The 14,516-nt window shown below is 36.1% G+C and overlaps 1 protein-coding gene across 1 annotated transcript; it reads right to left on the reverse strand.

The window, feature by feature from the left end:
* Nucleotides 1–2,021: 2,021 nt before the first annotated feature.
* foxl3 (forkhead box L3) lies at nucleotides 2,022–5,875 on the reverse strand. Its single transcript, XM_041230198.1, has 3 exons — nucleotides 5,535–5,875; nucleotides 4,194–4,362; nucleotides 2,022–2,838 (listed from the first exon to the last, which is right to left on the reverse strand). Exons 1-3 carry the CDS (start codon nucleotides 5,639–5,641, stop codon nucleotides 2,383–2,385), a joined length of 732 nt encoding a protein of 243 aa, XP_041086132.1. The 5' UTR covers nucleotides 5,642–5,875; the 3' UTR covers nucleotides 2,022–2,382.
* Nucleotides 5,876–14,516: the final 8,641 nt, after the last annotated feature.

Genomic DNA, 14,516 nt, shown 5'->3' on the forward strand with positions numbered 1-14,516 from the left:
AAGTGCATTAAAGGCAGAGAGCTCTATTGTCAAGCAGGGAACAGTTGAGTCTTACAGGTGTTGTCTGAAGAGGTGTGTCTTGACGAGGCGCCGGAAGGTTGTCAGGGACTGGGCAGTCCTGACATCCGTAGGAAGGTCGTTGCACCCGTGCAGTGCGAGGGTGGAAAAGGAGCGGGGATGAAACTGATTTTAAACAGCTATTCAGACGCAAGTAGGCTAAAGTGATCCAGTACAAAATACAATATAACCCGAAAGCAAGTTCCCGTGTCATTACCTCTAAATTAGTTTAAGGATCCGATAAAACAATCAGTAATGCATCAATAAACGTGCGATAAAGATTTTATAAGCAATATAAGACAGTAACGATAACATGCTATAGCAATAAAGATTTCTAAGATATTTTTTAAAGAAACGTTATTACATAAAAGTTCATTAAAATGTAAAGTGTTAGATTCCATGTTAATAGCCAACAAAACGTGTAATAACATGGTTATAGATGCTTTATAAACAACCCCCTAAACTAAAATACAAACCAAGATAAACTGTGCACAGGGGAGTGTCCCAGGCTGTTAGAGAGTCACCAGATATCATGTGTCCTGTATCATATCCTATAAGGGAAAGGGGGCAATGGATAAGAACTGCTCTTTTGAATAATACAAAAAATACAAAACATAACCAAACAAAAAGAAGAAAATTTTTTTATGAAACGACCATATATAGTACTGTGTATTAGTTTAAGTTTGCACATTAACAACAAAATGTGTCATTGCAGAAATCAGCATTCATGAATTGGCTGTCGCGTTTGTTCATTGTGTTTCAACCAGCAGCCACCACACTTATGCTAAGTTAATTTACCTAAATATATCCCTAGCATATGGCAATACATGAACAACTTCGTTAATGGAAATCTGCTGATCCATAACACCTCTAGTGGTAGACATTTGCTGGGGGGCAATAAGATATTAATGCTAATATCAATGATCGATCAGAGGATTTGCAAGAAGGCATAAAGTGTTTAATTATAATTGCATTAGGATTGGCATTGTAATGGCTTCAGCATTTGAATAAGGTCACATCTAACCCTCACCTGCACTTGTTCTACTATATTAAATGCCACTCATGTTAAATGCATTGAAACCTGCTGGATGCAGTCAGAATATAATATAAAGGTTAAATTAAAAAACGTTCTTTCTCTCCCAGAAAAAGTATGATGATTGATATCCCGTTGCACGAAAAAGAAATGTGAACAGCCAGTTCTTAACATTTTTTTTTAATGAATACATTGTATATTAAATGAACTATTAGGAATACATCTGGTGTTGCAATTTCACTTGAATTGAAAAGGTCTAAGCAGGGGTTGGGAGGGTTTACACAAGGTTAAGCTTATTTCATTTGTCTATTTGTTAATTGACTTAGAAAAGGATAACAATGCCACTCAAGTCCTCTGTCATATCCAAATATTAATTTAGTATTTTTTGTTCTATCTCCATTGCCTTTTAAGTTTCTTAGGAAAGCAAATATATATGTTCATTACTCAAATATAGTATTACATTATATTATTATTGAATCATTTTTTTTTACTTGAAGATTAAGTAAACATGTAGTGTCTATAATAACTACTTTGTATTAAAAATGCATAACAATGGTATTACATTTTAGAGAATTACACACAAGTGTACGAAATAAGATCAATATTACTGTCTTGCTAGAATTTGTATTATTGTGTGTCATATTTTAACCACTTTTAACATTACATTTATACCAGATACAATGAAATGACAATACTTTCTGACAGTTTTGCATGGTTGGAATCTTAGCAGTACCCTGTGTATGATTTTAAGGTTTTCATTTTTTCTTTTATAATTATATTTGTGTTAAAAAAATGGTAAAAACTTTAATATTAAAAATCAAGTTTAATCTGGCTTTATTTTTGTACAAACTCACTGGTGAAATCAGGGTAGATTTTTTTTTTTTTACAATTTCTTATATTTTCTTAAAAAGTAAAATAGAGTATAAGACAAATATTTTAATTATATTTTCACTCATCGCACAAAAAAGGAAACATCATTTAATTTTCTTTTACAAAAAGGATCACCAGTTATTAAAATGGCTGGTTAATAATACAGTACACTTTACGGTTCTGTCTTGTTAAATATTTTTTGACAGAATTTTCATGTGAAATCTGGTTAAAACCCATTTTTTAACTGAAATTAGAAATTAGATTACTGTACACTGTGTCAAGGATACAATTGTTGCTTTGCATATTTTGTCTTAATAACTCAATTTACCAATATATTCTGTGTTCACCTTTTCACCAGTACACATCAAAGAGTGCTTTCTCAACCATTGCCAACTCTTTTCTCCTAAGACATGACTCTGGTTTCACATTGTCCAGAAATGCAGGTTGATGTGATGTGGCTCCAGCTGGTGAAGTTTACTAACCGTCCCACTGAAGTGGGGTCTCAGCCCTGGCATTGGATCCGGGGCTGATAGGATGTAATCAATGCTGAACTTGATTTCAGAGTCAGGTTTTGGCAGGCTGGAGTTCACCTCAACCTGCCGATGGCCGGTGTCACTGGGACAGAAGCCGTCCGATTCCAGCTGCCTGGACCCAGTCCCCAGATGGTGGTCGTTGAAGCCCCCGAGTGCAGAGGGCAGCTCTGGGGATGACGGCCCTTCACTCTGATCTGTCTCATCTCTGTATTCTGATTTCATATTGCGCCTCCTCCTTCTTCTCCTGTAGTTCCCGTTTTCAAAGAGATCCAGCATGGATTCGCAGCCTGTCGCAAACATCCAGTAGTTCCCTTTCCCTTTCTCGTTGCCCTCTGTTCTGGGAACCTGCATTTAAAGATACAGCAGCACCTAACACTGCAATGTAACTGTCTTCCGGTTTTTAACAGGTAAAAAGTTTAATGAATTGTGTCCTTATAAATTCCAAAACCAACTGCAGCAATAACGAGCAACAAAATAAAATATACTGGACCCTTAGTTATTTGTGCTTTAGTAACAAAAGTGTTTTTTTTACATGAATGTTCTGCTTGACAACAGTCAATGCACATGGTTTAAAAGTTAAAGTATGCCTTTCAGACAAAACTGCAAACGTAGTAAATAAATATATACTGTGAAATCTGTGTAATTCACTTTTGTACAGTTTTCATGTCTCCTCTGTGATATGTACCAGCTGGTCAGTTGGTAGTACAGTAGTTTCTTTTGTAAGCATTACTATACTGTACTTTTTATCTGTAAGCATTTTATATACCTACTGTACGGAAGAGGGCATGTTGACATCTGCAATCATTTACATTCAGCCTGAGCACACAGTGTGTAATTGAATATGCCATTCTATTACATCCCTTTAAGGTAACAGTCAAGTGGTTTTATTTATAAAAGCAGACTATAATATTTATTGTTTGATCTCTAAGGGAAATACGATGGTTTACATTCTACCTTCTGCTAGTTTGCCTGTTTCTACTTTCTCTTTAGTCATAGAGTTAATCTGTTTGTTATTTTATTTTATACACACACACACACACACACACACACACACACACACACACACACACACACACACACACACACACACACACACACACACACACACACACACACACACACACACACACACACACACACACACACACACAGGTATCCAGGTTTTTCTAATAAAAAGCCACTCAATATGCTATACTTAGTTACCATGTTATAGAATAATTTAAGCAGGGCATGGCATTGCAAAATAATACAAAATAAAACTATTATCTAGAAATACACTACGGCGTTATATTGAGTAAAGTTTTTTTAGTATTAAAGTTTATTTTGTATATTCACTTAATAATACTTGCTATAATAAAAGTTTTAAAAACAAAAGCAGCTTTGTTAGACTTTATCAAATAGACTGTGTATATAACTCTAGCAGCAACCTGACATAATAATTAAATAATCTGTTAAATTAGTTTGGTAGTCTAATATGAGGATATCCCTGTGAGTTAATACAGTGAGTTCAAAGTAATAAAAACAACTAGTTTTGACATATTCTGTTTTGCTTTGCTTTTATGACTTGGGGTTTAAGTAGCTTACCAATAATATAACAGGAAGCCAGGTGTAGTGTTTGTGTAGCATCTCACATTCCTGTAAAGAAAAGTAAATCCTAGCCTCGGAGTACACATGCACAGTGCACTTCAAGGGCAGCTTACCTTTACAAAGCAGCTGTTAAGTGACAGATTGTGTCGGATGGAGTTCTGCCACGCTCTTTGATTGGCTCTGTAGTAAGGGAACTTCTTCATGATAAAATCATAGATACCAGACAAGGTAACTTTGGTTCCAGGACTCTGCTGGATGGCCATAGCGATGAGGGCTATGTAGCTGATCAAGACATAGACTATGGTCAGTGCTGTTGCATTTCCTTATGTTATATTAAAGTGTAAAGCTAAAAATTACTATCTCCAAGCTGTTCAAAAGGTCGCTATCTGCCTGTTTCTGTATATCACAGAGACCTCTTGCATCCAATACTGTAAAATTAAATTAGATTCTTTAGCTCCATATAATGATGTATGTCCTAAAAAATAAAGAAACGTCTTGAACAAGATTTTTTTAATCTTTTGAACTTTCTGTGTACATTTTTCAAAAACCTTTTCTTTCATATATGTCAAATTGAAGTATCTCAGTGTGTTTTTAATTTAACATATAGAGATGTTGGTTTAGTTATGATAACTATTTACTATAAGTAACATTTTCATGCAAAAATGGTATAATTACATTTAGAAAGAAAACTAAATTTACACCATTTTCAAAATCATGCATCATAAATATAGTAACACATACAATAAATTATTATTATTATTATTATTATTATTATAATAATAATAATACTCAATAATAATATTATAATAATAATAATAATAATAATAATAATAATAATAATAATAATAATAATAATAATACTCAGTAATATAAATCATATTTAAAACATGAGAAATTCTTTATAATGACTCATCTTTACAAATTGTAAATATAATCTGAAATAATAATAACAGCTACAATGCCAAACAAAAGAAAACACAATTGTTTGATAAAATGTGCATATTAAATGAAGTAGCTTACAATTGCAAATAGCATCAATGCAAATGCCTACTTACACTACTACATATTAATAGATTCATTTTAGATTGATTAAAAACATGCAAATATAAATTAGAACTAAATATTATTACTAAATGTTATTATGAAGAACATATTCTTCTGGATATTTGTACGCCACAAAGCATGCAGTTACAATATAATTAATGTACAGTAATAAATTGCAATGATAGGTTTGGTAAGAATTTTTTTTTTAAATCCCTATAGTTTACTATACTGCTATGCAGGACTTCATTGTATTTTAGTGTACGATATCTATAGTCAAATTATTATCCATACAGTAGACCTACCAGGCAGCTACACTGGGTACATATCACTATCACTTTGTTATATAACCATATTACTGATACAAACTTGAAAAACTTCAGTAAGATAAACAGCAGCTCTGCTGCGCTTACCTGTATGCAGGTCTGGATATTTTCTTCTCTTTATCTGAGCTACATGTGGGATAGTCATCACCATCATAATTGAAACAGTTATAAGGATATTGAGAATTATCAAACATTATACAGATTAAAGAAGAAGAAAAGGGGAATACGAATAAATGTTACTACTAATGATGATAATCTCCTATTTGTTAGGGGTGTTAGTGAGGCACTGACAGTCCTCCTCAGATTGATATAACTAAACGACGCTCAACCGTGGTGATAAGGTAAATTATTTTGCACTCCCTCAACTCTGGATCATGAGGTCCAATAGGCACACAGCCACCAACCACCGGTCTGTTGGGAGATCTATTTTTCTCGTCCAATCTGCTTGTAAAACAAGACTGCTAATAACAGAACAGATTGGTTAGTTCTTTCTCTCATGAACCTTTGAACCCTGGGCGTGCTCAACCAGTAGCAAGTCTCTCCCTCTCACTCACTTACTGGGTGGTCCAATGTACAGAACCAACAAGCGTTCTCCCATTCCCATCTACAAAACCAAACACATGCAAACAACCGACACACCTAGCCTTAATAAACCTTTGCGCACGCTATTTTGATCCTTGATGGGTGTCTGCGTGTATATTATAGCGTTAGTCTGCTCTGCTAAAGCGAGTCATTTTTGTTTCTATCCCCTACAACAAACAACAGAGGTTGCAGCCAACAACGCAAGTTCCGCAGATTTAATCTATAATACAGTATAATAGACATAAATTGCATTTCCGTGACTAAAGGGAAAGCTGTGTGTTCAAAGAGGAGCAGAACAGAGAGTTTGAGGGACTACTGTCAGGCGGGCAAAGGAAAGGAAAAAAATAGCTCCGGGCTGTAAAACTCCTTGTGTGGGCTTTGATCCCGAGAATGGATTAATCTAATAGCCCAGTGTGCGCTGGCATCAACAAAACTGTAGCAGTTTAATAGCGTTTTGCTGGCGTTTTGGGGTTTTCTCCAACAAATGATCCAAACCAGAAACTACAGACTGGATATTCAAGCATGTGTGCAATATGATCAATACTACTACTACTACTGCTAATAATAATAATAATAATAATAATAATAATAATAATAATAATAATAATAATAATAATAATAATAGCAAAAGCATAGTGATATGGAATGCCAAATTGGTAATTATTTCTGAAAAAATGAAAACTGTGTTGGTATGTGAAGAAGAAGAAGAAGAAGAAGAAGAAGAAGAAGAAAGAAGAAGAAGAAGAAGAAGAAGAAGAAGGCCTCAAAGTCACGAACATATTGTTCTTTATTTCTGTAAATCAATAATTTGAATTGCTGCTTAACACAAAAGGTTACAGGAGACTGTAACCGATGCTAAGGAGAGTGAACATCTGGGCAAAAAGTAAGAGGGCACCTATCAGATATCAATAAAAAAAAAAAAAAAATATTAGAAAAGAAACACCACAAGGAAACGTTTAATAAATACAGAATTGAGAATTAAAAATACAACAACTTAAAACATATCCAGTACATTAATACGGTACCGATAATATGGTATATGATGATATAAATTAACATTGTGTATAATGTATTTACTAGTCCAACGTGCAATCTAATTGCAAACTCGTGAATGGCCCAACAGTATTTACGCAAAATATATATTTTTTTATTATTATTTTTTTTTTTAAAGTAAATGGTTATTTCCAGATTCAAGTGAATTATTAAAGTAGGCATGGGTTTGTTTGTTACGGGTGTGGAGTTCTGTTGGTCTCTTCCTACGTGGCCTGGACTTTTAACACAGCGCTCGCGAAGGCGGCTCAGACTGCCAAATATATATTTAACAAAGGGTTATATAATGACCTGTTTATATTATGAAAAGCTGCTCTTCACTTACTGTCTTGATATATTTTAAAAAACAGCCTCAGGGTTTAAATGAAGATCCGTTTTAAGGCGTTGGGGCACCTATACACTTCAATTTGATCTTCAAAGACGTTCTACTGCGTATATTATAGTAGCCTACTGCTCCATACAATTTGAATTAGCAATGCATAGTCGAATTAAGCATACAAGTAAAAAATAAAAATAAAAAATAAAAAAAAGACAAGAAAACCATAGCAAAATTAAGAAAATAGTAAATGTGAACAAATAATACATCTAACAGCTAAAGAGTTCTGAACAGCTACAATAGTTATCACTGTGTATGTAGTTGTTGCATGTCTTTCAAAATATAATGTTCTTCTTTGATAAGCTTTAGAAAATCATTAATTTGGTGAAAGTTCACTCCTGAGGAAACAATTAAGCCAATGTTGTTCCGGTACAGCCATTCCCATTCCAAGTTGTCGTTAGGTTCAATAATCGTTGATTGCATTGTCATTGAAGCCATATGTGCTCGCTATCTTGAGCACATAATGACTACATTATTAACTACGTAGACGATAGGCTAGCCTGTGTAGAATACCTTAATTTCACATACATTAAAACAACTACGTACTAATTATTCTTTACCACCCTGCTACTATTGTGAATAATGCATAACAGCAATACAGTCGCAACTTGGTTTAAAAACAACCCCAAGAGCGATTGAAAAAGTGTTTTCTCTACAAAAAAAATGCATGGTGTGTCTTGGGGAATGTAAACAGCTAATAGACAAAAATCAGATAATTAGAAACACAACAAACAATTTCAATGCGCCTCCTGGCTCTCTGGAGTCAAGATCACATGGGCATTCCCATGACGCAATTTCCTAAACATCTATTTGATAGTCTGGGGCCATTTGTATTGTGTTGGTCTAATGTGTTGCTTGTTTACCTCTGTTGAACTTTTTCAGAAGGACATTAACAAAGATTATCTACTCTTGTGAAAATCAATGTAAAGTAGCATAGAGGATTTGGCCACCACATAACATGGGCAAATATAGAAACCCAGTGCCTTCTGCCATAGCTCCCCTGGGGTTTTCATTCAACTCCTTCACTTCATGTGGGATTCTATAAAAAAACAACTTGTTGACCAGCAGAAAGGTATGGACATGGGTTCCATGGCTTAGATGTTAAATATGTTTTAAATTGTTAATTCCTTACATTGGCTTGCACTGGCCCTTGTCAAAACTGCAAACGACATCTGTGTATGGAAATGGGATGACATTAGTGGCTTGGTGGGATTCATTCAAGTGCTGATAAATGGTACTTTATAAAATTTAAAAAGCAGTTTTACATAGCAGTGTGTCAGAGTTTGGTAGATGGACATTATGTGCTATAAGGTAATATAAATTACTAAATAAAAGCTAAAGAAAACTTGTGTCATTATGTGTCATTGTGTGTATGTAATTTTAATAGGCTCCAATAGGCATATCCTCTTTTTTTTACTGTTTTTTTTTCTGGATAATTTAAACGCTAGGTGGTGCCAAGTGACTACAAAATGAATCCCATAAAGCTTTTCCACATTCAGTATAGGGTACATGCTTCCAGTCCTATTTCCAGTTCTTTACTGTAGGATATGAAACACATGCAAAGACAACAAGATCTGAATATCTGAACCAAACTACATAGCCCCAGAAAGCAAAATGCTGGACTTATGTAATACGAGCAAATAGAAACATTTGAAATGCAATTGAATAGATTAGAGACTTTGTTTCATTACAGGGCAGGAATGCATCAAATATATTCCGGGTACATTGCTAATAAATGTCCATCAAGCAAAAGAGGATGGTGCTATAGCTATCAATGATGTGTGTTCTATCCCATGTAAATAACATCATATGAAAATCAACTCAAAAATCTTGCTGTGCCTCCACTGAAAGATCCCATTGACACATTTTGAAAAAGAGGTGCAAGAGATATTTTAATGTATTTTTTATTTAGTCTGTGTTCTTTGCTAATGATAACACTGTCAAATTGTGCATGTTTCAAAGCTTTAGGCAGCAGTCTAGTCAAAAGAGAAAAGCAGACATGTAATAAATGTGTAGTTAGGGATGCATTTAGCCAGCTAACCACATCCTGTGAGAGCCTTGCACAGGATCATTATGGATCCCTCACAGTACTGTGGACTGCGCTAAACTTCCTGCCTGAGAAAACCGTCTCTTCATGGGAACGGCGTCCGTGTTTCTGTGAGCCAGACAGAATCAGGAAACTTGTTCCTGAAGATTTGATCAATTTTTTAAAACGATCTTTAAAAAGCATACTGCAAATGAGCAGTGAGTTTAACCACAATATAAGCAGTGTCTGTAGATCTCTTTTAGATTATTTGCACACATGCCACTTTTATTTTGTAATTATTTAAACTGATGCACATTGAACGGAAACATCTATATTATGAAATGTTACCACAAGAGGAATACATTTTTTGCTAGTGAAATGACATTAGGTTGTGTCAAACTATTTATGGCAATTTGATTAAATAGCACCATAATGCAGGGAAATAATATAGGTCTGAAAAAGAATCTCTGACTAATGTAATGCAATCACAGGTGTCAGATTTATTTGCGTGCTCTAAATGCTAGAGGGAGACGTCCGGCTATAATTATGCAGCAGACACAGATTTGTGCTCTGTTCCTATTAAAATTCTGTGGTGCATCACATTAAAATGCCCGTTCAAAGCCAACTTGTGCATGCAGTGATAACTGAGTTATTGACAAGAATCTAACATTCACCAGAAGGCTACTGGACAAAATTGGTAATGCTTGGGCTACATTAAGAACTCTTTTCATGTGGAATTCAGTGAGGGTCGTTGGTCAGTGTGCAGGGTGCAGAGATATGATAACCTGTGATCATACTCTCATGCGGTCTTAGTTTTTTGGATGATACATTTTTTAATACACCCAATCTCCCAACTAGCTACAGGAATCCCATCAATGAATGTGTTATAAGTTTGCCAAACACAGAGTAGCGTATATATATATATATATATATATATATATATATATATATAGATATAGAGAGAGAGAGAGAGAGAGAGAGAGAGAGAGAGAGAGAGATACAACTAAAAAGGTAAGCATGAGGAATACAAATAAGTCTGTGTTCTGAAACCTGCTCACATAATCATATTACTGTATCTAAACCTGAAAATGAAGAACATGTCACAAAATGAACTTACCATTGACAAATAATGAAACACATTGTTAACATGTTAGTAAAATATCCCTTGACATTTAAAAACAAATAAGTACTACCTTAGCATTTTTCAATTTGTGATTTTAGAAACATATGACTTGTTTGAATACAGTTCTGGTATTTTATTTGATGGGTAATACTGAATCAAATCTTTACCCTCTGTAGCACACGTGCGGTGTGCTAATCAACTAGAGATTCATGATTCTTGCTGCTGCCATCCAGTGTGAGAAGTAGGTATGACACCTTTGTGTACATCCGGCAGGGATAGATGGAACGGTTCATGTATGTAAATGATACAATGGACGCCAACGTAAATTAAAGGCACCTTCTAGGAGTTTAAAAAAAAACATTGATATGATTGAAAGGGTAACATTTCCCATTCTGTAAAAGAGAATTTTTGCTATACATATTTTTTGGTTTGCCCCCACCCCTGTTTCTCTGGACTTCAAACTCCAACAGCAAAACCCAGCAGCCAAACACACATAGTTAAGGCGTAAACTATCTCATGGGATGGTGCTCGAGTTATTCTCCTGTATCTTAATCTTTTTGCTTAGTTAAAATTACATAAAGGAACGAACTCTCAAACCTTGGTTAAAAAAAATATATATTGTATGTGCATTTTGCATTTTTTAAGAGTATTCACATGCAGGCCCTTGCTTGTTTTCTGAGAATCACATCTTATAATATATATAGAGAGATGCCTCTTGTAATAAAAACATAACCCATGAGGATACTGGAAGGATTTAAAATTGACTGTGTCTGCTGCTCTGATAAAAAAAAAGACTGGTAAAAAAGAGGAAAGTATTAATTATTGGATTAACATGATGAAAGGTACGCCCAGCTTAATGCATTTCTAGCTTAAAATTGTTAAAATCTGACTTGGGTGGGTCATTACTGATTTTTCTTTTCAGAGTAAATATTTTATTCTTTGACATTCCCTTGTGTCATAGTCTCGGTTAAGCAGAATAGCACATCCTGTGCTAAGTGGTGTTGAAAGCAGATGGCACTGCTGTATAGTGTTGTACCCTCAGAGACTTTCCTAAGTGAAGAAGATGTAACAGAACTGTAGAACCTTTAAAGAAAGATAACCGTAGGCTAGACATTTAAGTTTTAATATGATTATGTGTCAGTAGTTTTTCTTTGCATGAAATAAATAAAATTGAAAAGGAAACCATGAAGGATTCATTTTTTTTTTCTGAAAAATTAGTCTACCTATGGATAGACAAACCTGAAAATGAAAGGACAGAAGAGTAGCTACCCTGGCTATTGGAGAGCTGCTTGTGGTGGGAGCAGAGCCTCCCACAGGGAATTTGAAAACAGGTGGAAGGCAGAAGGTTAGTTAGGACATTAAACACTAAACACATAGCAGGCTAGGGCCCAAGTGGAAACAGGAAAAGAGAGAACTGAGCCTCTGATTTAAGATAAGTAATATAGCATGAGTTGCAAAAGGATCGGTGTGGCTGGGGGTCCCCGCTGACTCATATGATGAGAACCTCCCCTTATCTGAAGGCAGAGGTAAAATAGTCTAACCCAAGGTCGGGGCGGTGATATCACTTGCCCCCCAAAAGAAGGACCCCTGGCTCATAGAAATTTCCTAAAACAGTGCGACAAACAAGAAAAAGACCACCAATGCATAGGAAAAAACACAAAAGACAACGATAAAAGGGGGTTAGATAGATGTATGGATTATGTGTATGTATGACTATACCTGTATCTCTAGCTCAGTGGAAAGGAAACCCTCTGGTGTTCCAGGCAAATAGATTGCTCCCACTCTGGGCAAACTAGCGATACTTTGTTGGGAAATGTCAGAAATGGAAGAGTGAATGCACAAATCAACTGTTCAAGAAGACCAGCAACCCAGACTCTTAATGAGATGCTTGCTGATTCTCAGCTTGGCTGCCGATGTTGCTGCCCGGATCCTGAAGGAGTGAGGGGTGTAGAACTGGGACGGGAGGCCTGCCTTGGAGATCAGGGAGGCCAAGTGGGAAGAGAACCAATGTCTCGATACGACTGAGTGGGAAAGATCCACGAAGAATGGGTCTGATGGGAGGAAGGGTTTCCTGTGCATGAGGTATCTAGACATGGGGCTGTAAGGGCAGAGAGGAGAGTTAATCTTTGACAGCAATTGAAGGGGTGAATGAGGGATTTCATATGTCCTCGAAAATGCTGCTGTGAAGCTTAAAGATTGGATCTGTTTCGATTGAGTCTCCATGATGCTGAACTGCTGTGCTGGGAGAGGAGGTGGCGACCATAACTGGAGAAGGAGGGTGGTGGCGGCTGTCTGTCCTGGGACTCTGGGCAGGCTGAGCTGCAGGATTGATTGCTGAAGCATGCCTGTTGCAAGGAGGGAACATGGATGTAGCAGATACAAAGGTACAGTAAATATTGAACAGTGCCATGCAATCGCTTCCATGGGAGATGTTGTCATGCAGGGTTTTAAGACTTTGACGAGTGGCCAATCCTTGTAAAATAGCTGCTCAGGAGGCATTTTGATCACTGTAATACCGGGGCAGAAGATTTACTTGCTGGATATAGGTCAGCATAAGAAGTAGCAGGTACCGTGTTTCCATCGGTGAGATTGAATGAGAGGGTTTGAGAAGAATCCAGCAGGGAGATTTCCTTGTCTTAATCAGAGTTGTTGAAAATAAAGATTTTAATTTAGGCAACGAATGGGTTGCGGCAGATGCAGAAAAGCAAAACACTTGACAAGGGAGATGTGACTAAGCTTTAAATAGGATTGAGATGATGATTGACATAGGAATTAATGATGAGTCACAGGCCGAACTCTAGCTCCCGTCTCCACATAAAGGTTAATATAAGATGAATTTCTCCAGTAGTCCATGGCCATTAAAACTTCACTTATTAGAGGAGATTAAATAAAGTATTGCAAGAAAAACATGAAACTTACAAATATTCTCATTTTACAGTTTTAGGCAGATGAGCATGGCTTAGCATTTATTCTTGCTTCGCACTTTTGCGGAAACAGGATAATCGCTGGCCAGACTGCATGACATTATAAGTGTGTGTGAAATCGCTGCGTGCTTCACTTTATAAGGCCACTGACAGAGTTCTCACCTGCCTGCCTGGAACAAGAGGCTTTACTCTGAGCGCCCTGGGGCAAGCCATTACTGGAGTTGGTAAAACTGTGCAGCATTATGCCAAGGATATTTAATGACTGCACTCAACCCTAGCATTTTATCTGATGTTTCCTTAACTGTAAGTAGCCTGGGCTACATAAATTCTAGAGGGAGGGGTTGAGATCAGAATCATTGACACAGAAACAGTAGTAAGCTTTAGTTGTAGCTTTGATGAGAGTTAGAGAAGTGACATGATCTCTGAGGTGTATTGCTAATTGATAGCAGGATTATTTGGAAAGATCCTAATCTCTTGTTTGATCTATCTTACTTTCTTATGCACGGGTGCTAAGCTCACCAGTTAAGCCTGTAATTATGCCATATAGATGACTGTCCAGGGTTGTTTCTTAATGCTAAGATAATGGTTCATACTCTTCACTGCTAGAAGCTGTTTGAAACCAGCAGTAAATGACAAATGAAAGAGGATCATTTTCTATTCATGTTGCTTATCGTTTCTCTCTGAATGACCTTTGCTTTCAATTCAAGGAGGAAGATTATATTTGGGCTTTATGGAATTTATTTTACCAAGGAACAAAAATTGAAGAGAAAATGGGTTTGAACATGTGAACAGACTGTAATGCAAAGCAGAATGCTTGAACAAGTGTGCAGTACCTTCAGCTGGCCATGGGGGCAGCATTAACTTCTGGACACCTTCACCACCAAATGTAATAATAACTGGAACTGAGTCTGACTCTCTAGTGAACAAGGACTAGGATTCCAGACAGCAAACAGAAGCAGAAAGCACTTTTAAAACACAGACGACAAAA

This window comes from Polyodon spathula, chromosome 26 (genome assembly GCF_017654505.1).
Source record: "Polyodon spathula isolate WHYD16114869_AA chromosome 26, ASM1765450v1, whole genome shotgun sequence".
Classification (NCBI taxonomy): Eukaryota; Metazoa; Chordata; class Actinopteri; order Acipenseriformes; family Polyodontidae; genus Polyodon; species Polyodon spathula.